Source organism: Lichenostomus cassidix, chromosome 3, assembly GCF_008360975.1.
Source record: "Lichenostomus cassidix isolate B80296 chromosome 3, HeHo_3.0, whole genome shotgun sequence".
Lineage (NCBI taxonomy): Eukaryota > Metazoa > Chordata > Aves > Passeriformes > Meliphagidae > Lichenostomus > Lichenostomus cassidix.
Genome location: NC_139483.1, coordinates 41567632 through 41594372, shown reverse-complemented (window position 1 = coordinate 41594372; position 26741 = coordinate 41567632). Strand labels below are relative to the sequence as shown.

Here is a 26741-nt window from a genome sequence, read left to right as displayed (position 1 = left end):
ATATCCTCCTTTCTTTCCCTTCCTCTCATCAGAGAAAAAAAAGAAGGCAGAGAACAAAGATCAGATGTAAAAATGTGGGTACTGTTGCAGATTTGTTGTAGGGATATACTTGCTTTGTCATCTGAATCCCTTGCATTTTTTTAATTCAAGAGAATCACATGAAATTTCTACCCCAACTAGTTTTTAGACTTCACAGAATAAAGTTAAGGGAGAAAGAGAAAAGAGATTCAGGAATAGAAAGTGCCCATGGGAAGTATGAATACAGGAATGGAATAAAACTTCCACATTAAGTCCTGCACAGTGGGAAACTCACACTGTAATTTACCACTTGGACTGACAGGCAAAAGGACCAACATAGAGACAGTGACTACTTTTCAGAATTTATTGTAAAAAATAGTATTAAACAATAGGAAAAATGCCACTCCTTTTTCAACCCACCACATACTGCTTTATGTGGAAACAATGGAAAAATTTGACAGAAATGTATTTACCCATTCCTATCCATATATCAGATGATTCCAGCTACTCAGGACATGCTCATGGGAAAAATATTGGCAGTATCACAGCATATGGAAGTGGAAATAAAAAACATGCAGTATTTTCAATTGCAGTTGGGAGGCCTATTTCCTGGAGTCTAGAGATCATGTTGTTTTATCTGTTTTCCTTTAGCATTATGTACATTATCAGACTTTCATAACTTCAGACACCGGCATAAAGCCCTGATTTTTTGCCAACAGTGACATACCCTCCTCAAAGATAAATGTGGAAACCAGAATGCCTGTCTTGCTTCTGTTTGCAATTTCCTTTCCATAGGAACACGCACATAATATAGTTCCTGCTAACATATATTTAAAGCTTGGCTAGCCCTTTTTCACTTATACCAGTTCAATTCCACTGGAGGTCCTCAGGGCAGCACAAACAATGGAGAACAGACTTCCAGCATTGTAATGTGTTTGTTGTGGCAAAAAACTGCTTCTCCTAACACCAAATGACATACTTTGTATGACAACTTCCTTTGTCTACAAACAGAAATATGTCAGATTCTGCATTAAACTGTATTGCAAAAAATGTAAAACAATAGATCCCACAATTATTTTTCTGTGGATTTCCTAGCACATCCCAAAACTGTGAAGTACCAGTGTTAGCTCAAATGGAGCTCAGTTTAAACAGCAACTCAAAATAATGAGTGTACAGTAGTATTTACCTGGTAGAATAAGCTTCATTATCAATTGGGAAAAGGTTGACTTAGTTTCATACTTTAAAGCACTGATCAGAGAAAACTTGAATTATATGGCACTGTTGAGACCATCCCAATTTCAAGTCAAAAGATGAACTTGTGCACAGATGCATTGTTGTAGGTATGACATGAGTATAGAACCCAAATATTTAGAAAATGGGTGAGCAGAAACTCGTGGATAATGCTAAATAAGAGCACCTAACCATTTTTTTTCCACCACTGTACTTGATGAAAACTTGTATCAACAACAGTTTGAGGTGAGTCACACAAATGACAGCCACCGGACTGGAGTGCAGTGGAAATTTTGGTCATTCTGAAAGAAGATACAATGGAGCAATACAGGAAATTCCATACCAAGAGGCCAAAGTCAAACATTTGTTCTCTTGCACATCATAAAAAGTATTTTTGGTTACAAATTACCACTGCAAACAGCCTTCTCATAGATAAAACTAAAAATGTCTCTACCTAAAAAGCTTTGAGAAGTGTCAAAACCCCACAAACCATAACTAAAGAGCTTTCTCTAAGTCCTCTTCCCTTCTGAGTTGCACCAGCCTTCTTATTTTAAGGAAGACCCTCCTCTTGGTCAATCAATTCTGTTTTTGTGGAGAATACATCAGCCAACATGTGCTTTGGGATTTCAGATCCCCTTACTTTTAAGGTGTAGCAGGCATTCTCTACTTTTGCCAGACTCTGTTTCAAGGTATAGAGCTTCTTGGAGACTTCGTAAGGTCCAGTGTTGCCAATGAAAGTAAAGCCATCGTAAATCTGCCGCAAGAACTGGCTCAGCTCAAAAGGCGTGTCTATGTCCCCATTGCCAACACTGCTGATGCACAGCCGCATCAGCTCTCCCGTCAGATCAGCCACTCCCAGCAGGTAATCCACAGGTGTTACCTTCAGGCTCCATGTATGGGGTTGTTTATCATGGGAATTGGAGGTCTGGGGACAGAACGGAAGAAAGTCTAGTACAGAGAACTATGAAAAAGCTGTCTGTAATGGTTCAAATACAGGCTAACTCGTCCAACAAAATGGGCAATTTAAAACATTCTGGAAAATTTAATTGCATGGCATTTCCACATTGTCTGATTTCAGAAGTACTAATCTCCTTCCAACATACCAGAAGGTAATTTCTAATCAAGATGTCATTTTCATTCTAGCAAGCATGATAAACATACCCTAACTCTACCATCTCTATTTGTAAACAGTTATCACATCTTTGTAGCAACATTTATTTGCAGTTTTTCAGGGTTTTTTTAAATCTAACAGATCTTGGCCTCATAGATTTTTTCCTAAATGGTGTCCAAAGCTAGGAAAGCAATCAAAAATAGTCTGCATTATGAACACGAATCACATAATTTCATAATAGTATCTTGAATTTCAAAATATATTCTCTACAAGAAGCCATAGTATTCTCAGATCTGTTTCATATCAACTGAGCTCATTAAAGTCGCTAACAAAAATCTTCATGATGCAAACCCATTACAGAGTTACAAGTTTGCTCCTGTATCCAAACTTCCAATAATTTTATTGCTAAAATATTGGTAACATGGGAGACAATGCAGGTTTCTTTCTGTTCACTAGTTCCCATAACATGCTATCTACCCAAATTGACAGATCTGGTCAGTGGTGTGCATGCTGGGGTTAACAACTTCACAGTTTGTTAAAAGAAGTGTACCACAATGGACTTGCCTTTGGTAAAAACAAATGAATGTAAGCTAAAAATCAGGCTTCTCTGCCAATATCTTATCAAGAGAATAAAGAAAGAACAAGAAGTGCTTTACAGCAGAATCTCTTCAGCAGAAGCAGACTCGGGAATTTATGTAAAGCAGCACTACTGTATGATGCACCTCAACTGCCTGTGAACTTCTGTAGATTGCTACCAAATCACTGTTGTCCCCTGCCAACAATCAAACTGCACCCAGTTTACTGTGGTTGGTGACAGCAGTTTGTCCCTGTGAGCCATTTAGGGCAGGGCTGGAGTACAGGCAAGTCAAGAAACAGCAGATATTAGGGCTAAGGTATGATGGGACACCAGCTTGTCCACTGAGAAGAATCAGCTCCAGGAGAGTTACAGATGACAAAGCTAAGACATATGCCATGTCTTTTAACACAAGCTGAACACAGTGCCTCCAGGGACTGGTGCCTCCAGCAGTAAGATTTCATTCATGGAGTTCATCCTGCCTTGGATTCGTTTGTCTCCCCCAACTTCTGCAATATCACTATACACCACCAGGTGTTACAGGCAATCTCAGGCATTAAAAATACCTCCTCTACATTTGTTAGCTAGTATTTCACTGTCCTGGATCTTTTGCTGTACCAGAAAGAGTTCAGTTTGCTCTGACTAAAAAGGATGTGAAATTTATAAACTTGTATCCGATGGATTTAGTATACTACTTATCAGAATAAAGAACATGTTTTGAACAAGTGAGTCAAAGCCTGCATGTATATCTAATCCCATTCCATTAACTAGTGTTATTTAATCAGATGCCAAAAATGTGACTAAGCTTTCTTGCTGCATTTCCATCCCAGAAAGTTGTCAATTGAGAAAAGCAAAACTTTTACCATGTTTGTTGTTTCTTCTTTGTCTTCCGCTGTAAACATTAGTTGTTTGTTGATCTCTTCAACACTAATCAACGATCGCGTTTTGATAAAATACTGAAACGAAACTGCCTCAACATATTCTTGAAGTCCTGCAAAAACAGCAGAATTAAGCTAATGCTTCAAACTTTCCAGAAATTATCCATGCTCACAATTACTTATTTTTTAAGAAAACTTTTAAGTGAGACTATTTGAAGGTTACCAACAAAAAGTGAAAACTAACATAATCCAGAAATAACATTGCAACATAATCTAACAGCATGTTTCTGACGTACGAAAGTCAGACCAAGCACACAGACAAACGTTCAAATTTTTGCTCCAACTGCATTTTTCATGCAGAACCTTCTGCAATGTCAATATAAAGCATCATAGTACTCTCAGAAACATAGTAAACAGCAGCTCCCCACAGTGTTCCCAGGAGTTCATACTCAGACCAGTATTGTTTCATATCTGCATTGATGTCACAGAGAATGGGATTAACTGCACCCTCAGCAAATTTGCAGATGACACCAAGCTGAGTGGTGCAGTTGACACACCTGAAGGATGGGATGCCATCCAGAGGCACCTAGACAAGCTCAGTAAGTGGGCCCACGGGAATCTCCTGCCATTTAACAAGACCAAGTGCAAAGTGCTGCACCTGGATCAGAGAAATCCCTGGTATCAACACAGGCTGGGGGATGAACAGATCGAGAACAGTCCTTCCTGCCCAGAAGGACTTGTAGTAGATAGTTGTTCAAAACTGAACTTCCCACTTCTCCATTTCGTGGGAAACAGACTCCTTAAAATATGCAGGTTTGGTGAAATTCATGTTCAAGACAAAGCATCTGTTGTTACAAATCACTCCAAACAAACAAACAAAAAAAAAAAAAAAAAAAACCAAAAAAAAAAACCACCAAACCAAAAAACCACAAAAAACCCCCACCAATAAAAAAACCAGACAGGGCTGTGATGTCCAATTAGAGGACCAACAGGTGATCCTACTTTGGCAGAAGGGTTGGACTAGGTGTTCTCTACAGGTCCCCTCCAGCCCTAACTATTCTGTGATTCTGTGAATATATGAGTAACTGCTCTGTCCAAAAGAACTTATACTCTAAAATTAAGGTGTGTAGGGGGACAAAAGGACTTGGTGTGTTGGCAAGTGGATAAAAGATCGGATAACAAATGCAGCTTGTACCAGATCTGTATGTCATCTGCAGCTACCTGCCACAGTTACCTCTCACTACCTACTTAGCAGATGTGATTTTATTATGCATTACAGCAAAGGTGAGATCTAAAAAAAAAGAGTTTGAATGCTCAGAGATTTCAAAGGTTGTCAGTTTTTATGTATGTGAAGAGAGCAGATTTGGGGGAAGCATGTGAGAAAAGTTCAAAAGGAGAAAGCTGAAGCTGGCACTGTTGGTGGAAAAAAAGGCAGAAACAAAGCTGGAACAAACAGCCACAGCAGTACTAAGCTAAAAAAAGTTGTAAAGACAAAGTCAATGCCTGTTGTATATCTGACCTATGAACAGAGAAAGTCCAAAGAGGATATTAAAGGAACAGACTGTAACATAACAGAGATGCTTCTAGCAGAGCTATTCTGAGCCATTTTAAGGGGATGACTTCACTTCAAGAGAAGCAAACAGGTATCATGCTGCAAGAGGGCCAGGATTAGACAATAGTTTTGTCAGTGAGAAAATGAAGATGTAACCAAGGGTACCAGAAGTAGAATCCTGTTTCCATTAGAATAATCTTAATATCTCAACTGACCTGTACAAGGCCAGGACCTCAGCAAATAGAGATATGCAAGAAGAAGCAAATTTAGACTTCACCTGGATCAAAGAAATAGTCTAAATCAAAATGAAGAGAACATAGAATTGAATAACAGATGACACTGGAAATACCCTGAAAAACTAGACATAACCTCAAGGGGTAGGAGGCTTTCCACATTACAATCACAAAAGCATGATAAGTGACCTGCATATTTTTTCTTTTTAAATATGTATTTGAGCAGAAACAACTCAGAATGGCAATTCAGACTGCACCCTTTATGCCACTCTACAGCAGCAGTGGGAAAAGCAGAACAAATATGCAGCAACCAAACTCACACTCAGCACTGCTGTTCACAAACCAGAACACAAACAGGGAGCTGGCAAGGCCAATTAAACACCATCACTTGATCAACTGAATTCAAGTAAAGCATTCTGGACACAAGCAATAGAAGAATACCAGATAAAAGCTACTCAGGATCTTCTAAGTTAAAAAACTTCAGAAGCTGAAGAGAGGTAGATTTCACTCTTTCCCCGACTTACCTTCTGATGTAACAAGATCAGGAATCCATTACGAAATTTTGGCTTTTTCTGTGGATAAGCTGTAAGCTACCAGATACAGCAGCACTCAACATGAGAACATCTCAGAGAATCTCTCTCTGCTATCTGTGGAGAAGACTATCACGTACAAAGAATCAACCTGGTATTTTCCACAGCTCTCAGAGAGATCAAATCAGCCCTCAAACTTCTTGGTAAACAGATTTCTCGATCAATCAGGACTCCCACTTTGAAGTCACTCCACTTTACTACTTCACACACATTTTGTCCTTTACCTTTATCAATGTTTGGCTCCTCTGTTCATTCATCTTTATGCACTTTTTAATGTGGGCATATTTATATGTATGTACACACATACATCTTTGCTTCCTCCTGCCATCCCACCCTACCTGACATGTTCCAGCCTTGTGCTCCTTCCGTTTTTTAACAACACCATGAATGTTGCATACATTCCAGTTGCCATTTACTGTCACGTTCTCACAATTAGGGAATCTATCTCCCACTATTTAGTAAGCCTTACAAAACTCATGTAAAGTTACCATCACAAATAGACTGTTAACAAATCCTGTTCACAGCTACTTTGCAAAAAACATTAATAATTTACTTGTTCTTTTTTTTTTTTTTTTAGTAAGTCCTTCTTCCAGAAGTAGCTACAATATGACATTTCAATGACCCAAGACCTTGAAAAAAGGTATTTCCATGTGCAGGTAGAAGGATGTTTAAACATGTTTTATGTTTTAGCTTAATGGTAGGACATCCGCTATTTTCAGCAAATAATTCCCAAGGTGAAAAACCCTATCCCATTTCACTACACTGTCCAACAATACCTTTCCCCTTATGCTCTTGTTTTGGATTTATTCCAAAATTGCCTTATTTATGGATTGAGTTGCCAGTAATGGAATAGTTTGTAAGATTGCCTTTTATGGGTTTGGGTTTTTTTCTAGTACATGGATAAAAATCCCAATTAAAAGCACTGTACTACTTTTACTAGCACCTTTTAAAATTACAAATCTAAGGTAACAAAGTAACTGCTTAAGTATTTTGATATTTTATTACATTTATTCTATATAAATAGCTTGTACTAGACAAGTGACAGTGACCCAGTATAGCAGCTCCCTTCTATATTTTGAAAATTAATTTTCTACATAAGAACTAGAGAGCGACACTGAGATATCTTCTGAGCACGTATCGATAAAGGAAAAGGTTTTTCTGCCTGAAAGCTTGAGCATTTTTTGCCAGCTGTATCAGCTGGTAGTCAAGACATTTTTCCTTAACTACATATGCAAGCTCTGAGATAGAAGAAAAAGTAGTTTCCCTAAGAAACTTAGCAAGAAATTAGGTTTCTTAATTTAAAAAGTAATAAAAAATAACTAATTGGAGCACTCAATCCAAGAGTCGAATGCATAAGACAGAGGAAAAGCTCGTTCTCTTTAAAGAACGAGTAAATAACATGAATTACTTAATTGCCAGAGTCAGAGTAGGATAAACAGAATCTAATTCCACCTGAGATGTGCATGCATGCATGGAAGTTTCAACCCAGAATGACAGATCAAATAAGAGGTGAAAGTTTCCTCCCAAAACTTTGTTTACTTTATTTCCTCCTTTAAAAATTGGTTCAACAGCTCCAAAACAGGTTCAAATGGATTTCAAGCTTCTCAATTATTAAGGTTAGCAATGCCAGCGCCACCTGCCATCTTCCCAAATAAGCTGCTTCTCTCCCTATTTCTTCTCAAATGAATTTTCTTTTTCATCCTTTGTCCTCTTTCTCTCTATCTTTTTGTGTACAGAGCAGCCTGTGCTGATGGTTAGGACCAAAGCAGATAGACACAAGTCTGTGCTCTCTCACCCAGCTCCTCCCCTAGGCCATGCAGCAGCAATCACAGGCCAGCAGCAGCCACTAGAAAGATGGTAGGAAGATATACACAGCAAGATTCTTCCAGGATCGCTGTATGAAGGGTGGGGCACATTATTTACAGGGCGAGTCATGTGAAACTACCCACTTGCTGATTCATTAGAAAATCAAAACAGCACAGACAAGGCTCTATCTTATCCTCATGTTCAGGCTGGCAAGTTATACCGTCATAAAAAAAAACCAACCCCAAACACAGAAAAAGAAATCCCTTCTTTTTCCTCCCCTAAAAACCAAAGAAGGCGAAAAAAAACCAAAACACCACCACAAAAAAAAAAAAAAAAAACAAAAAAAACCAAAACAACACTACCAAAACCTACAAACCAACACCCATAACCCAGAAGGAAAAAAAAGGTCATATTCTTGCAGAAATCCCAAACAGAGAAATAATTCTACAGAATATGGGGAGCATGGTAAACTTAAAGAACTCACTTCTACAAGCATATTGATCAATGCAGGGGAGAAGTAGTGAAATAAGCAAAGAATTAATCAGGTACATCATCAATTGAAACAAGTACACACAATAAATTTAGAAGTATTAATATGAAAATTAAATTCAGTGTCCTGTGAAGATGAAACTGGTAATTCACTCCATAATCTTTTCCTTCAATGTTCTCTGCATACTTGACAATGATACCTAAGATTCACAGGTCTTTTTCTGGGCAGAAGTGGTAAAAACTTAAGTAATTAAACTAAAACCGAGCCTACGAAAACAATCAAACTGTTTTGTTGCTTGTGAGCATGTAGTCAAAGGTTAACTTTATAGCATACACTGAAAGAGGATAAAGCCAGCTCTCCTCAGAGACTGGAATGCTCTGGACATCCTGTTGTGAAAATGGCTTAAAAGGGTAATTCCAGTCAGTGATGGATATTCTAAAACAGTACTAAGTAAGAAATACAGATAGAAGTGCTGGAAAAAAAGTCTATACAAGTTTACAAATTTGGAAAAAAACATCTGCTTCTATTCACTGAGTAATAATTCAAAAGCTTAGTAGGTTTACTGTTATATCAATAATTAAATTAATGTAAATTTCTTCTACAAAGCCCTGAATGCTTTGTTCATTAGTCAATTGCTACTTGACACATCCATGACCACCAAAAAGTTCTGTTTTCTTCTAGCTGCATGTGTTGAAGTGATGTATTTCAGATACTGAAGTATTAATTTTGTTTGCACTTTGTTTAAAGTTAAATATACACCAACTTCAGGGAAAAAGTAATACCAAGATTAGTCAGTTTTCCCAAAAACCATAGAAACAAGTACAGGTTCCCTATCAGACAGGTGCTTGTGAGACTTAAATTATTTCTCTAAACAGGCACAAAAATCCTTCAAAGAACTGCAAAGAATATTTTAATCTCTCATTTCAGAGAACATGTTAATCAAGCCTTTTTTATATTGTTATTAAAAACATGTGGATATATGACAAATGAGAGGCCTTTCTGCAATGAACAATTTTGTGTGAGAAATTCACAAACTTTTATTTTGCTTCCACTTGGGAACCTGAGGGATGTACCACAGTTACTTTTGTAATCAAATTTGGGGTTTTATTCCTACTTACCAGCCCCAGATGCAGTAATTCTGAAGAGCACCCAACATTCTACATGAGTTCTTTAAAAAAACTGTTCCTGTGACAAGTATTCTTCCTGACCTCTTTGACTACCCCCAAGTGCCTTCATAATTAATACAGAGTTTTAAAAGTCATTCAGTTACACAGCAAATTCTACACTACTGATGGCCTTGAGGGCAAGTGTTCAAGATACCAAAGAAAGGAAGCTCTGACTCAGCCAGGATGTTCAATGATCAAAGAAAGAGCACCTAACACAACACAGCTTCTGCAGTTCAAACCACAGTGAAAGTTCTTCTTAAGATGATGTTGTTTCCATGCAACAGACCCAACTCACAAGCACATCAGAAGATCCAATAGTGGCCATTTATCCCAAACAGATCTGTGGGATGGCACAAAGGTACATCACCATTCACCAGCCTGTTTCCCACCATGTGACTGCAAGACAAAAACTGAACCACAGTGTGCTATCCTGGCCGCTTCTTGGAATGGAGTTCCTCTGTGACACATTCTCCTGAGTGATTTTAAATAAACAAACAAAAAGCTTCATAGACTTTTTTTTTTTTTACTTCTCTTATGTTCCAGCTGCACTTGGTTCCTGTAAAGGCTGGAGAGATCTGGTCTGTGAATGATTAATGTCAATAGCTGCAGGCTTGAAAAAAATTCCTGAGCCAGAGCACAAGGTCTCTTCCACTTGCCAGCTATGAAACGGGATTAAAGACAAACAATGTCACTACTTTCAGATTGTCATGTGAATAACTGCAGTATTTGTCATAATACTACAGCAGAACTTTAGGACAGTTAGGTCTTAAGTTAGAAGTAGGAAAGGATGATCTTTGTGATCATGATGACCCACAGCATGCATCTTTACAAGACTGAACATAGCTTCTCTTATGGACTTATGCTGCCCTGAATGGCTCCTGCTAAATTTACAGCTCATTCTGGGATGAGCTGATAATCAATTCTCCCATAGTGCATGCCTTGTTGGTTCTTGTTAGAATTTGCATTCATTTTCCCAGGTTTGTTTTAATTTTTTGTGTATGGACATCCAAAACCTGCAGCAGGAAATACAAAGTGAGAGGCTTTGCAGTTGCTGGTTTTTCCCTTTCCCTAGAAGAACCTAGGAAAAAGGCACAAACCAAAAATAATGAAAGGGTAGTAAAATGCAATGAACTGAAGGTCTCAAATTCCAAATAGGCAACTTGCAGAATGGAAAAAAAAACCAAACCAGTTTGATGGAGCTTGTTGGAAGAGTTGGGGATTTGAGTTCAGAGAAACATAGAAAGTAACAGAAAGAAAGAAATTAACAAAATTGTATCTGATAACCATTAGCTTATTCATCGCAAATTCTGTTAATTTTCCAGTATAATCAGGAAACTCTGTTTCCATTTCTGGCATTTTACCCCTCACCTACAACAGCAAAGAGATTAATTCTTCAGTTACATCCTGTTCCTGTGTTATTATGTTTTCCCACCATCTTGCATAAACCTGATTGCTTCCTTCACGGACAGCTTTCCTTTCAAGTTTTAGGTGTATTTAGGTCTTATCCTGGGTGAGACATTTACAATTCATGATACCTTCTTCCTGCAGTAAAATGCTTTTCCTTTCTATTATCAACCTATGATTAAACATGCCATCCTTTTTAACTACAGTTTTTAAGCTTTCTCAAAAAAAAAAAAAAAAGGTGTCCTACTTACACTGTTCCTGATGTGCAGAACAGTTCATTGATCTTACATCCTTGATATTATGTACCTTGATACTATTTCAGAAATACATGTGTGTCTACAAAGGTGGCACAACTTGAGTATGTTATTTCCACATTTTGAGTTAAAAAGCTAAGAACAAAAAAATAAAGTCCAGGTAACATAAAAATCATTACGTGGATAGTTCCTTTAGTTTGTGTTCTAATTCAAATCCTTCATACCATACCCAAAAACCCCTTATTACTTAAATCATTAGTAACCTAAAGCTGGCCTGCTTGGAGAGACCCCACTCATCTCCATAGCATTTCTTACAGCTCGTGCAACTGAATTATTTCTATCCACACAGACTTGATTTGCCCTGTCTAATCAAGCAATGTAGTTTGCTGCAATATCTTACACACCTCAAGTGACTCTAAATGGCATAAGGCAGGAGACAGAAGTAAGCTCCATTATATAAATATCTCAGAACACAAACAGTGTCTGCAGAAGATAAATTATGTGTTAGACTGCGTCAGTGCTGAACTTTTACACAGAATTTCCTGCATCACCATCAGCAGAAGCAGTCACAGAGCAATAGTTCTGACAAGGTGCTGACATTTTACAGCCTCATCATCTAATCCTATTGAGAGCAAGTGCAGACATGACAAACAGCTAATGAGCTTCCCTGTGCACACCACTCCACTTGCCACTGCTGCAAGCACAAGCACACAGCAAAGGTCAGCCAGCAGTGCTCTACTTGCATCTACCATCATCAGCCCATGCCACTCCACTTAAGAAACTCCAGAAGAATTATAGGCTCCCCATTTGATATTTTGGATTAAGAGCCAAAAGAATGAATAAGTCTTCAAATAGCTAGAGATTTCATTTAACAAGTTCATGTTACAAAGGTACTCCATTCAATCCCATGCAATGCCAACCTATCAAGCAATCCTTAATTTTCCCTGTACATTACACAAAATCTGCATTTATGCAGAGTAGATTTAGAACATGCTTTGAATAATTACATACATGCTAATATGGAATCATAGAATCTTTTAGGTAGGAAAAGACTTTTAGGATAACTGAACCAAACCACTAACCCAACACTGCCTAGTTCACCACTAAACCATGTATCTAAGGGCCACATTTATATGTCTTTTAAATACCTCCTGGAATGGTGACTCCACCACTTCCCTGGGCAGTTTGTTCCAGTGTTTGACAACCCGTCCCATGATTAAATTTTTCCTATTATACAATGCAAACCTCCCCTAGAGTGACCTGAGGCCATTTCCTCATGTCCTACTGCTTGTCACTTTGGAGAAGAGACCACCCCACACCTGGCTACACCCTACTTTCAGGTAGTTATAAAGAGCAGTGAGATCCCTCCTGAGCCTCCTTTTCTCCAGGCTAAACAACCCCAGCTCCTTCAGCCACTCCTCATCAGACTTGTGCTCCAAACCCTTCACCTGTTCCACTGCCCATCTCTGGACATGTTCCAGCACCTCAATGTCTTTCTTGTAGTGATGGGTCCAAAACAGAACACAGAACCCGAGGTGCAGCCAGTGCTGACTACAGGGGTACAATCACTGCCTTGGTCCTGCTGGCCACACTATTGCTGGCAGAAGCCAGGAAGCCACGGGCTTTCTTGGCCACCTGGGCATTCACTCACTGCATCATGTTCAGCTGCTGTCAACCAGCATCGCCAGGTCCTTTCCCAGCAGGCAGTTCTCCAGTTACTCTTCCCCCAGCCTGCAGCACTGCATGAGGTTGTTGTAGCCAAAGTGTAGGACCATACACATATTGCAGAGCATTTCTTTCTTGTCTTTAAGTCTCATACAGATCTTTTGCATATACTGTTGGTATTTCCCTTAGTAGCTGAGAGTTAAAGATATATACATATATATAAAAATGCTCAAACACATATATATACAAATAAAAAATCCTGAAAAATTTCTTCCTCCGTTTCATAAATCCATACAATCTTTTTCAGTCCTTTTCTGGCATAGTGTCTCCCAACAATTTTAAAGAAAGAGTACGTATTTCCTCACAGGATATATAAGGTATACACGGCAAAGCAGGGCAAAGGAGCAGGAATTCTATATTACAAATAGTAAAGCTTTAAAAATATCAACAAAGCAGAACATTCTAACATAACAAATGAAGAGGTCTGCATTAAAAAAAGACTTCATTATTTCAGTATCTCTTTGTTTGCTTGTTTAATCATCCCCTGGGACAATCTGTACTGTTAAGAAACGTGTAGAAAACAGTCATCAGTTTTTGTTGTTGTTCAATTAGTGCTATACTCAGTGTTTGAGCTCATGCAAGTGTCCTTTGGGGAAACGTCCTGCGTGCCATTAGCACTATTCTTAATGAGGGAAAGCATGAAACTCCTTTAGTGCTCTGCCAGAATTGTTTTATCTTCAAGTCAAAAGAACAACTGCTTGGAGTAACCCCAAAAAAAGCATTTAACAATTACAAGTGGCAAACAATATTCCCAAGCATAATACTCATACCACTCTTCTATTTATAGGCTAACAGTTATTATACTGAATAAAATATGTATTAGGCAGCTTTATTATGCAGACAATCATGATTCCCCAGCTAAGGCTGCTACAGTGGTTTCCATTACAAGCTCCATTTTGAACCTTTTTACTCCTTCTGTGAGAGTTAGGGTGGGGAACAGGAGGATGTTTCATGTTTGGTTTCAAGACAAAGGAGAATATTTTTAGGAAGTTTGAGGTTAATTAGACATGCTGCTTTTGAGATATGGGACATAGGCGTTTCTTTATTCTTTTGGAAGGAAAAAAGCACCTTAATGGCAATGTTTTTGTTCATAAAAACCTTTTTAACTAGTTCTCCAGAATTTCTTTAAAATACAAAATCAGAGTTGAAAACCAGGTTAAAGGAAGGTCAAGACTTACAGCTCTAGGAAATTATATAAAGACAAAAAATCCAGCATTTTTTTGGCTACATTATTTTCAAAAAGGCATGCAAGCTTTTTCCAATGGAAAAAAAAAACAACAATAAAGAACACTAGACTTAAAACCAAAACTAAAAGCAACATTCTTAACTCTTACCACTGTTCCCCTCCCAATTACAGGTCTTCATAAACAGTGGCAGGCAGGGAGAATAAAGCATTCGTTCCCTCTCACAGTTGCTCTTCATTTAACTGTCCCCTCATTCTTCCTGTTTCTAGGTTTTCCATCTCAACTTCATAATCATGACATCAAACATCTTCACATCTCTAACACCTCCTTGATCCCAGCTTCAGCACAATCAAGATCTACAAGTCTTGAAGCCTGCATATTCCTTATTTTGCCATCCCAATGACTAACTGGAGAGCAGAGGATTTAATGAAGGTAAGAGTAAAGGTCTGGCTGAAAGCTAGCATTTTATACTTGTTATACACACAAGCTCATTTATACAATGCCTAAAAGCACTCCCTGTCTACCCAGTGACACACAGGTATATTCTAACACTCCTTTACAAAGCATGCACCATGGGCAGCAGCTGGCACAAACTTCCCTCACAGAAGAGCGTATATAGGAGAGCTAGAACATAAGTAGGTGTTGTGGATGATCTACGGAAATAGAATGAAGGCAACTTATTTCAGTTGAATTTTATGAATAGTCTTCTTAATGAGGCACAAATACCTAATTATAGAAACAACAGGGAGATCTTAGGGCCAAGCAGTATTATGCAACTGATAGGAGTGCACGGACTTGCCATTTACCTCACCTGAAGAGAGGGAAAAAGTAAAAGTACAGCCATTTCCAGTTCTAACTTCAGCGATGCAATGGGGGACTGTCTATTTCTACCCTTTAGTTCTGTCCAAAAAAACCTGCAAAGTTCAGGCATTTGAGAGACTGCACACTTGACTGCTGGAAGGATGGACAGCAGAGTCTACTTCTTCTCCCTCTTATTATTTAGCACTCTAATACCTTCTTGCCTTCTGTTCTTTCCACCTCCAGAGGTCAGTAAGATTCATTCTCTTAAGTTTTCTTAGGACTGTAGTAAGAAAATTCTTTAATTCTATGACAATCTCGCCCCAAATTCCATGTAAGCATTAAGGATGTGATACTGTACATGAAACTGTGTACAGTGCCGGGTGTCACAATTTAAAAAGGATGTGAAGGTCCCTGAAGGCATCCAGAGGAGGGCAACAGAGCTGGAGAAAGGGTTGTAAGGAATGTCCTACGAAGGCCAGTTAAGGACTTTGGGCTTGTCTTGTTTGGAGAGGACAAGGCTGAGGGGCACCTTCATTGCTCCCTACAGCTTCCTGAGGAGGGGAAGTGGAGAAGGTGGTGCTGATCTCCTGTCCCATCCAGTAACAGGATGTGTGGGAATGGCTCTAAGCTGCATCAGGAAGGGACATTTCTTTACTGAGAAGGTGGTCAAACACAGGAACGGGATCCCTAGAGAGGTGGTCAATGCCCCAAGCCTGCCAGTGTTTAAAAGAGGCATTTGGACAATGCTCTTAACAACATGCTTTGACTTTTGGTCAGCCCTGAAGCGGTCATGCAGCGGCACTGGATGATCATTGTATGTCCCTTCCATCTGAATTTGCCTATTCTATTCTGAAAGTTTTGCAGCTGTGGAGCATTGAGTCATCATACATACACAGCAGGTCTCTAACTTCCTCTACTATTTCTATCACTAACCTCCTCTAAAGTAACTCATCCTGCTCTAAAATTAACAAATACATCTTAGTTGTTTTAAGTGGCTGAGATTTACAAAACTGGAAAAAACTATTAAAAATTCTGAATTGTTTCTGACAGCACACTTGCAGTTGTTTTCCAAACAGTTTATTCAGGTCCATTCTGGTATTTACAAGTACCTTTATGCAAGTCAAAAATAAATTGTGCAGCAAAATCAATGTAGCTGACAGTGTGTATTTACCAAATACACAAAGCAAACCTGAACAAAAACTTTTGTTCATTAATTTCTTTATTTTCTGATTGCTGTGGCTATCTTAAGTTTATATATTTTTCATGCAAAAAAGAAATCTAACTTCTGATTTTTGAAAATACATATTTTTTAAGAAATAAAACCAGTATTTTTCTTTTCACTCTGAGAAGAGAATCTGGATGTAGAAAACTAGCATCAGGTTTGCTTACTTGTTTTATAAGAACATGGGTACACACAGAAGTTATTGTGCAGAAAGTTTCCATGTCTGCTATGTAGGTGTACTCTCTTACGTGTGAGGTGAGTGAATCTAATTCCAGGCAAACTGCTCCTCAGTAGAACTAGAGGCAGGTGAGCATCTTTGAATTTACCCCCACAAGGACACATATCAGAGCAAACAGAGACAGTTCAGGTGAGGCAGCTGATGCAGAGTAAGCGGTTACTCTGTAAGAATCTTGCTCACGTGGCATGGCACAGCTTGCACCACACAGTCTCACAAAGATCCAGGAGGTAGCAGACCTCAAACACTGCTGATCTATACACAGCATTATATGGTATATGGGACTCACATGGGACTACAAACTTCAGGGGTTATTCAGACAAACTTTACAAGTCACGATGAAGCTTTCAAAAACCTTTGCTCATAAACCTGAATGCAAGGATTCTCAGCTCTTAAGCAGTACTTAAAATGAAAATCAAAAGATATTCTCAGCATGTCAGGATACTCACAATATACTTGGAATAGTATTGCTCACAGTTTGAGATCATCTGTAGTGTCAGCATTTTGAATTATCTCTTTTCCTTGTGTCACTACAGCACTTGTCTTTAAATAGCAGCAAGACATATACAGATTGAGTGGCTCCAAGAAAAACTACTTATATCTAATTTGAACAACCCAATGCATCAAAGCAAGAGGACTGTGGAATTAATCAGAGCCACTGAACACAATCAGGGCAAGATCCTTCTGGTTCCAAATTGCTAAACTAACCTTTCACTCAAGATCTGTCTCACTCTTAACAAACTTAAGTTTGTGTAAGACATGAGTACAAGTTAACTTGAGTATTGTTTGTATTACATACAAACAAAATTACATACATGTATTTGCTGCTGGTTTATCAAATCAATCTCATGGACATTTTAAAACAATTAAGTAATTTGGGGCAAATATTCAGCTCCCACCAGCTGAAGAAGTTTTGCCTAAACAGGGGAAGTATACACAGTTCCAAATATGTTAAAAATGAGATTGATAAACACAAGACACTTTTATACCATGACTAAGATGTCAAAGAAGCAGTTACATATTTTACTCGTGTTGCCACAACCAAGGCATACCTATTTTAGGTAATATTCAGATTGTCAGCAAAGATTCAGCAAAGAAATATGGCTTGACAGCAAGAGTCATGAATGAACTGGGATTTAATATCTCAAGAATGTTAGCAAAAACTGCTTTTTACAGAGAGGAGCAAAAAAAGATGCGACTGAAGCACACAAACTGGTTTAAGCTTGTAACAGAGAGGCAGAAGCACATTCTGAGCCTAGAAGAAAGAATATGCTAATCTAAAGATTAGATTTAATTCATTAACTTTAATTCGTTAACTTTATCAACTCAAAATCACTTTATCACTCAAAATGGATAATTTCACAAAATCACTCCCACTCTCCTCTTAGAAATTATAATCCTTCAAGAGGGGTAAATGAGTGTACTACATATATTCCCCTCAGTCAGAGAAGACCAGCCAATACATTTGTTAGAACTACTTTTAACTTCAGTTTAGGTCAGGGTCCAAATTTTTCCAGTTGTAGACTCCTATTTAAATCTTCCTTTGAACTGCAGTGAAACTGTAGGTCAATATCTTCTCTAATACCAGAGCTAACTTTGCTAGTAACAAAGATTAACCTGAGTCCTGATTTATAACTGCAGAAAGGTAACAAATTCAGACCTGTTGCATGAAGAGGAAGTATTGCTACATAAAGAGAAACTAAGCTTAGTTTAAAAAATTGCACACTTTACCTATTTTAAAATTATTTACCTGGAGATATAGCTCTGTGGAACTGATACATGTCTTCTCCAACCAGTTCTTGTGCAACCTGCTTGATCTTCCGTCGGACAGCATCTAGCTTGACTTCAGATTCATTTAGTATTTCTTCTCCATTGGGAGCACTGCAATCATAAAAGAGATCAGTTTCCAGAACATGAGCAAACAAAAACATTACACATTTTCTTTTACTAACCTATGCATTTTTACTGGCTTCAAGAAAAAGCAAAACTGATATTGGAATGAGAAACAGTTTGACTTTCATAGCTACCTACTGCAGATTCTTAACAAGAAAATAATCAACCAGCCAGAGTTCTGGTAGCATATTTACTCCAGACTAGAATCATGATTATTGTTTAAGTAAAAAAAAAGGAGAAAAACATACAAAGGCTTCCAAAAATATTCCAGAAAACTAGCAGTATTTACAGAAGTCCGTCCACCTCTTAAAAAAAAAATTTTTGCAATACTGGACAGTATTGCAAAATACAATACATTATGTACTTCTACATGTGATTAGTTTTTTTAAGGAAGTAGTTATGGACTATGCTGTTTAGGAACAGATGAAATATCTGATTCACAACCACAACAAATACTTTGCATTTAAAGTTTAGCTTATTAAAAATTTCCCCTCCTTTGACTCCCGATAATCCATATGGTATATTAGTTTATATACCTCTTTAAGGAACTATTGATTGATTGGTCTCAAGAAAACATTTAAAAGCAAACAGTAAAATTTACTGTAATTAAGGCCACAATAATTGCAAAAAGCAAAGCAGGAAATACAAAATACAGCATGGAAAATTTCCACTCTCACAAAAATAGGAATGTCTTATAAAACAGGAACCTAAATTGAGAGTAATTAGAAGGGGTTTTCTGTTTATCTTTCCTCCACCAGTTCCCAGCTACCTAGTCCCTGCAGTGGGAGTAGCTATTTACAGTCAGGACTGTGGCAGTTACTGGAATTATCAAAATACCTCTTTGCAGAAGAAAATCAAGTTTAAAAGAAGGCAACTTCATAATCTCCACTTGTAACTGCAAATAGTTACTATTTCAACATAAATAAATTGATATGTAACAGAACGTAAATTAATATAAACGAAATTACAAGAAAAGGAACAGTGAGAGCTGTTATAACATGCAAGACCAATGTTTATCACATACAGCAAACACTTCATACAACAGGCTATGCAAAGCTTCAAATTTTCATGTTGCTCTTCTAGTTTGTCTCTGGCTTCCAAAGATTGCTTGAAGGCTTGTGAGAACACAAAACATATAGAAGCTCAAAACTTCACACAAAAGCCTATCCAGTTGCAGTATTTACATAAACAGACCCCAGGTCACCTCCTATTTGCATTGATGACCTCGGGTGGGGTTGCACCAACCAAAACAGTGATGGAACTGCCCGGGCAAGTAACCTGAAGGAAGGGTGCATCCTCCTCTCTCACAGCCTGCCGAAAGCTGGAAGGCTCTCATCTGCTGTACACTCTACTGCTCTACATTGGTTTAACAAACCAACAAAACCAACCCAGAAACCTGAACCAGCATCTTTTAATTCTCTGACTGGAGAGTGCATTCATTAGCTCACATCCACCCTAAAGGATATTTATGGAAGTTAATTAAATTTCTCTCAACAGAACATTGCAGTTGTTACTCACAGACAACACTGCAAGGCAGACTGTAGGTTTCTGCGACCATTTTCACACTCAACGTGACTCACCTGGTGAACCTGTGGAGCAGAAATATCGTTCTTTTGCTTTCGATAGTTATATCACGACTGAGCTTCACAAGCCGCTCGTATTTATCGTGCCTGGTGTCAAGCTCCAGCTGGAATGCTGCAGAGGCAATCGTTACAGCAGAAGCTCAGTTATCACATGAACACAGTGCAGGGAAAGAGCAAAGCACCTGTGCTGCACTAACTCCTTACAGTCCCCAGCCCCACCAGCCTTGTCCCTGGGAGCCTTTTCCCCTGCATGGGACATGGCTGCAGAGGCCACCACTGCCTGCCACCTGCCACAGCTGCAAAACTCATCATTAATACCACGTTTCTTTAATAACTCAGGTTTAAGTAGACATGAATCCTAATAAATGTCTTAAGGCAGCCTAAACAGTTTTAAGATAAATACTTGGTTTCACTAATAAAATCTATTCCACAATACTGCTGTTCTGGAAATGGACTGAAGATTTCACCCAAATTCAGCAAGACAAATCAAAAATAAAGCGCTACAATAATTTGTTAATAAGATTCACCAGGGCCTAAAATAATCAAATAAAAAGCATCAAAGGCTAAGGCACATATACTGTTCAAAACGCACAGCATAATGCAAAATGCACACAAAGGCTGGATTTCACATCTTAGCTAGACTTGGCCAAAAGTCGAGTATTTTAATATCCCTAAGGATTAGAAGCACTAAAGAAAAGTGAGCTCAGTTATTTAAAATAAGATTTCTGACTTGCTGATGTTAATTCTCTCTAAATACAATGAATACAGAGAAGAGGTGTATCTGGTTATGACAGTCAAACATTATGGATGTTTTACAAATACCATTAACATTTTATAGATCATTATTCTAGTAAATAAATCACTAAAAGATGCTTAGAAGAAATCCAACGAATTTCCTATATAAATGTCTAAGGTGTCAAAGTCTCTGTGCAAGAAGATGAAGAAAATAAACTAAGAAGGTTATATTTTTAAAGAATCTGACAAGTGAATAACCTTTAAAAAAGCATAGCAGTTAGCTGGCAAGTGAGGTTTAGATGACACTAGAAAAATAGTTCTGTATTTCTCATTGCCTTGGTAAAAACTTGGTTCCTCTCATTTTGTTCTGTTCTCCCCAGTCTTACTCTGAAACTCTAAGTCACAAATGCTCCTACTGATCTTTTAATTCTTATACATGTCTGTTTGGTGTGTCTCTTCCAAATTCTGAAAGTCAATTCCACCCCTGAATTACAATAAAGGAATTTTCTCTCCGATCACAGTGACAGGAACTTGAGGAAGGGTGACTTCCCTTCATAGGTTATCACAAATGACATTTCCAAGGACCATTTACAAATGTCATCTACTCGGAAATTCACAATTCTGAACATCTGCAAAATAAGCAACATCCCTAACCTTTCCTGGATAGTTGTGGCTTTCATACTTTTACGTAAGGTTTTAAACCTGGTAGGGACTACTGTGAAGTGCTTTCTATTCTGAAGTAAACCAGACAAATACAATAATCTTTAGCCTACAGGATGTAAGAAAACCTACTGTACTGTGCTATTGCCTAAAATTGCAAAGGATTAGAATTTGGGGGGGGGGGGGGTTTCCAAGCTAACACATCAAAACCACACAGTCATTTCCTACACACATTGCACTGTATGTCTAATTTAGCACTGAAAGTAAAGACTCAGACTCTATTGATAATTTTGGTGGTGCAAAATCAGACCATTAAAAATGATACTTACTAAACCTTAACCTTACAAAACAAGGTAGCATCCACTCTCTTTATCACTGAGCTGTCATATTTAAAACATATCTCCAAAAAAAGGTTGTAACTCCTTTGAAAGACTTTGAAGAAACCATGTCCCTTAAATCCTTTCTGAAATTAACCAAACACTGATGACTGGATCTCAGAGGAAAGGAGGGAAACAAGCTGTTTTGAATTGGAAGTAATGGCAACTCTATGACAAACTGATATTCGTAAGAGTGAAAAATTCAAGTACAGTTGCACTACTCAGTTTAAGAGCAAGTCTATGTACAATATTCGGAATGAATGATAGAGTGGTTTGGTTGGAAGGAACCTTAAAGATCACCTAGTTCCAATTCCCCCTCCCATGGGCAAGGACTCTTTTCACTAGACCAGGCTGTTCAAGGCCCACTCTAACCCAGCCTTGAACACTTCCAGAGATGGGGCATCCACAGCTTCTCTAGGTAAAGTTCAGGGGTCATGGTTAATCATCTGCCAAGCTGACTTACACAGAAAAATATAAACATCCATTTAAAAAAAAGCCGGGAAGTTATATGACATTAAAGTAACCATCTGAAACAGCCAGCCAGCTTATACTTGTTCACCATTCTTAGCTTCATAAAACATACATGGCATGGGAAAAATTTTACACCAAAAATTAATCTGTTCCCCATATCAAATCTCCTTCCTTCTTCAGTCAAGGCTTCTCATTTCTGAAGGTCAATTTTGCTTTGTTAGGGGTTGTCCAATGAGAAATTTAAATTTACTGGAGTTTAAATCTGGTTTGGTGAAAAATCCTATAAAAACAATTTGGCTGAAGGGAAGTTAACACATGTCTATATAAAGAATCTCAAATATATGTTAATATTTAAAAGGCATTCAAACCGAATTAGTTAGTTAAAGTCTTTTCTTGAAGAAGTGCAGGTATCAACAACTACCAGCTCATAGAACAATGCATCCAGATTTACATTAAGGTAGCTTAGTCATCTGCGCACCACCGCCAAGGCCAGCAGCCTCCTCAATTTGCCAAAGGTCACCATCTCCTCCTCTTGCCCCTGTGGCTCAGATTTTGCATTACACCTCCACAGATCCTACAGTTTTCTGCCACCAAAGGGCCTGGTCACCTTTTGCCTGGCTGAACACTTGTGCAGTTTGCTCAGCATCAGGTTCAGCACACACGAGGCGGGATGGAAAAGGGAGCAAGTCATGAATCAGGCAGAGCCATGCAAAATCCCACTCCCAGGACTTCACTGCACAAAAAGCAGAACACTAAGCTCCAAAGGTATGGAGTATGAGTCCAACTAGTTTCAAGTTTCTCCCCCAGAGAGAGCTGGCTTACTCCACTAGTAATTTCCTTGCAATTTCTACACCACATTTTTATAATCTGGATTTCCAAATGCTTACTTACATCTAAAAGATGCCATCAAAGCCGAAGGTGGATTAACAGTCTCTTTTTCCTCTCTTCTTTGACCATGTGGAAAATTGTCATGCTTTCGTTTTCTGAACCCACCCGATCCTATTAAATAGAAGACACACAGACACACAAAAAAAATCTAAAAATATAGTTTTGCCAGAGCATAAGGAGCACCAGAATGCTGTCTTCAGTGCAATGCTGACAGCAGTCATATTTGATAGGAAAGAATGAGGTAACTGGATGAACTTTATTATCAACATTATCATGTTACTTCTCCTACCACATTGCTAGTGAAAATTAGATAGAACAAATCCATTTCAAGGGATGAATGTGGCAGGATCCTAAGTTGATTTTTTTTCCTTTGGTAAGGTCTTCAAGTCTTCACACTCTTTTACCTCTCCTTGCTGTAAGCAAATGGTTGCATGGTAGTCCTTGTGTGAACAAGGACCTACAGGATTAGACCTTTCTTTTTCTTCGTTCTTTTTTTTTTTAATTATTTAAAATATTCAACTTTAAATGAGTCAGTAAACCTGCAAGTTTTTATTACTGTGATTTATGTCACAGGTTTTCAGCACCCAGAAAAAGAAGCGAGGCATAATTTAAGCAGACTACCCCTATTCAGATATGCAGGTTTAGCTCCTGCAGCATAGCTTCTTAGGCCCTTATATTCTGCCCATTAACCAGTTTCTTCTCTATTCACCCCAACGTAGCTGCTCATGTCAGCTGGCTTTATGTGCCTCTTCTTTAATCTTTCTTTTTAGACCCACACCCAGAACTCATCTGTTTCGGACTATGTTTTACTCCTGATTTACAGCTTGTATTGTTTCTTCCTTTTATCCTTCCTTCACCTTGGACTGACTCATTGTGTCACTCATGTGTCAACCATTCCTTCCTCTCACTCCCTCCTTTTGGTGACAGGTGAACACTCTGTCCCTAACAGAGCCCAAAATTTGGAAAACTTGCATATAGGAACCTTTTGAATATGTGGAGTTCTCTCAATTTCCTTAAGAACCAAGAGAAGCTACTTAAAAGTTACAGATGAAGACTGGATTTTAAAATGTTTCTGTTTATTATCCCAAAACAAAACCAGAAAAGGGTGTAGCTACTTTCTTAAAGAGGAAACTGCAAATAATTTTTTCCTTCTTTTCTGCTGGACATGAGTTCAGGGTTTTGTTTTTCCTGTAGCAATTGAGAGCATTAAATGCATTCCCTGAAATGGTGCTGAAGGGAGGTCTATGTGATTGTCGGTGGTACCAAGCAATAGAACACGAGGTAGAAACCAATGCACAGGAAATTCCACCTGAATATGAGGAAAAACTTCTGTACTGTGTGGGTGGGTGACCGAGCACTGGAACAGACTGTCCAGAGAGGTTGTGGAGTCTCTCTCACTGGAGATATTCAAGAACCATCTGGACACAATGCTGTGCTGTGTGCTCTAGGATGACTCTGCTTGAGCAGGGAGGTGGGACCAGATGACACCCTGTGGTGCCTTCCAGCCTGACCCATTCTGTGACTGCCAGGGTTAAACCAACACACAGGCGGCAGAGCGAGCTGTGAAAAGTATGTATTTCACACACATATTATGCTATATACATAACATTTTATACGTACACATATATACTCAGACACACACACATACTATACTGAACAGTTACCACAAGTGCTTTACGGGCCTAACACACACTCAGCTTCCCTCTGCGGCATTGCTTTTCCACCCCCAGGGGTGCAGAGCCCTACAGTCACGCTCCATTACACATCCGTACAGCCCCGGCGGGCAGGCAGGGCACCCGTGAGGGAAAGGGCAGTGACACCCGTGAGGGAAAGGGCAGTGACACCCCTGAGGGAAAGGGCAGTGACACCCCTGAGGGAAAGGGCAGTGACACCCGTGAGGGAAAGGGCAGTGACACCCATCAAGGAGCGGCCTCTCTCAGCGGGTTTCACCACACAGCCGAAGGGCACCGCTGGGCACGGCAGAGGCTCCGCACCGCCGTCCCCCCGCTTCCGCCGGCCCCAGCTCGTCACGCCTTCGTCTCCGGAGGGTGGGAAGGGAAAGGAGGGGGAGGGAAGGGGACATCACCTTCCTTGCCGCTCATCCCGGTGCCGCCGCCGCGCCGCGTCCCCCCGGCAACCCGCAGCCGCCCCGCGCCCCGCCAGGACCCCGCCGCACCGCCCCGCCCCGCCCTGCCGCCGCCATGGCGGGGCTCCCCGCGGGTGCCTGACGGCAAGACGCCACACAGGGCAGGGAGCCCAGCCCGCCGCCCGCGGCGCCGTGCGGAGCAGAGCCGGCTCGGACGGCGATTCGGGCGTTGCTGCCCGCGAAATCGGGGCAGCGCAGAGGCCGGGCCGTGCTTCCGAGAAGGCGCCTCCACCGGCAGCTAGTGTGCGACCCCACCGTGGGGCCTCAGCGCCCGCGGCACGCCGGGACATGTAGTGTTGGGCGGGGCGGCGGCGCGGTCGGAGTGGGGCCGGGGAGCTCCGGAGTTGCCTGTCTGCCGTCCCGCTGGCGGCCGGCGTGTCCGGCCGGCGTGTCCTGCCGGCGGGGCTGCGACGTTCCTCGGTTGGATCCGCAGAAACCCAGCGGCATTCCTCAGCCCAGACCCGCACAAAGCGGCTGTCGTGTCGCCCTCCTTTCACCCCCCGCCTGTCTCCTTACTGCCCCTTTCTTCCCTGGCATATCAGGACCATGGTGCTCTTACAGAATCACTCGGGCTGGAAAAGACCTCTGAGGTCGTCGGGTCCAACGCTGAGCACCACCACGTCAGCCAGAGCACGGCACTCAGTGCCACCTCCGGTCTTAAACACCGCCAGGGACAGCGACTCCACCACCTCCCTGGGCAGCCCATTCCGGTGTCTAATCACCCTTTCTGTGAAGAAACTCCTCCTCATGTCCAATCTAAACCTTCCCTGGCACAGCTTAAGGCTGTGTCCTCTGCTTACTGGCTGTCTTCTCCTGTCTCCTTAGTGGCCCTTTCTTCCCTGGCCCGTCAGGTGCTTGCTTTCCAGGCCAGGGGGATGGGAGCACATCAGCAGCGCAGCACCCGGTGCCACTTCACTGCCCATCCACGAGGTGTCCCGGGGGAAGGAGGCCAGGGAGGATGCAAACTCACACGGAGACGGGCTGGGAACTGGAGACACTAACTGTACACCGAAAAGATCTGATCGTGCAGCTACCTGATACCAGGAAAAGAAATCTGAGAAGCCGCAGATGTAGCTGCTGGTACAGGCATGGCAAATTCCCAAAGCCAGGTTATTTGCATTCTGTGTTTTGTTAGGCCTGGTAAAAATTATGTTTCCTCTGCTGGGGACTTAGTGTGAGTGTTTTCAGGAGACACTGCAGTACTGAGCATGAGGGAGGTGGATGCACACTGTAAGTATTTCCCAGCACAGAGGGTTCTTAATGATGCTTCAGTTTTTATGATGATGAGCTACAAAAAGTCTGCTTGCCCCACTACATTCATGCTTCCCTACACATGCATCCTGATACATTCCTCCAATGTCTTTAAAATAGGGGTGGGTCTTGCAAATTCCCAAACCAAAAAGTTTGCAAATCATCAGTCTTGCTTTGCTGCTAGATCTCATTTCTTGTCACAGCTGCTGCCTGTTTTAGTAGCTGTATTCCCAAGGAAACAAAGCTCATATGAGCACAAAGGCG

At 40.1% G+C, this 26741-nt stretch overlaps 1 protein-coding gene and 1 long non-coding RNA gene across 4 annotated transcripts; one reads left to right on the top strand and one right to left on the bottom strand.

Moving 5' to 3' along the window:
- Nucleotides 1-368: 368 nt before the first annotated feature.
- Nucleotides 369-26160, bottom strand: TSNAX (translin associated factor X). Of its 3 annotated transcripts, none has more exons than XM_085055471.1 (6): nucleotides 26027-26160; nucleotides 23084-23191; nucleotides 19947-20061; nucleotides 18224-18354; nucleotides 3797-3924; nucleotides 369-2173 (listed from the first exon to the last, which is right to left on the bottom strand). In XM_085055471.1, exons 2-6 carry the CDS (start codon nucleotides 23097-23099, stop codon nucleotides 1799-1801), a joined length of 765 nt encoding a protein of 254 aa, XP_084911597.1. In that variant the 5' UTR covers nucleotides 23100-23191; nucleotides 26027-26160; the 3' UTR covers nucleotides 369-1798. The 3 variants fall into 3 exon arrangements, with proteins under 3 accessions (XP_084911597.1, XP_084911598.1, XP_084911596.1); XM_085055472.1 differs by lacking the exon at nucleotides 26027-26160 and adding an exon at nucleotides 25786-25957; XM_085055470.1 differs by lacking the exon at nucleotides 26027-26160 and adding an exon at nucleotides 25167-25264.
- Nucleotides 25319-26387, top strand: LOC146439557 (uncharacterized). The gene is made up of 2 exons (XR_014850832.1): nucleotides 25319-25646; nucleotides 25769-26387. It is a non-coding gene; the product is annotated as an uncharacterized LOC146439557 (long non-coding RNA).
- The last annotated feature ends 354 nt before the right edge of the window (nucleotides 26388-26741 follow it).

Coding starts and splice junctions, on each gene's coding strand:
- TSNAX (XM_085055470.1), bottom strand. Junction 20,062..23,083: donor TTTGATGGCATCTTTTAGAT/GTAAGTAAGCAT, acceptor TTGCCTCTGCAG/CATTCCAGCTGGAGCTTGAC. Junction 2,174..3,796: donor AAGAAGAAACAACAAACATG/GTAAAAGTTTTG, acceptor TTCTGTCCCCAG/ACCTCCAATTCCCATGATAA.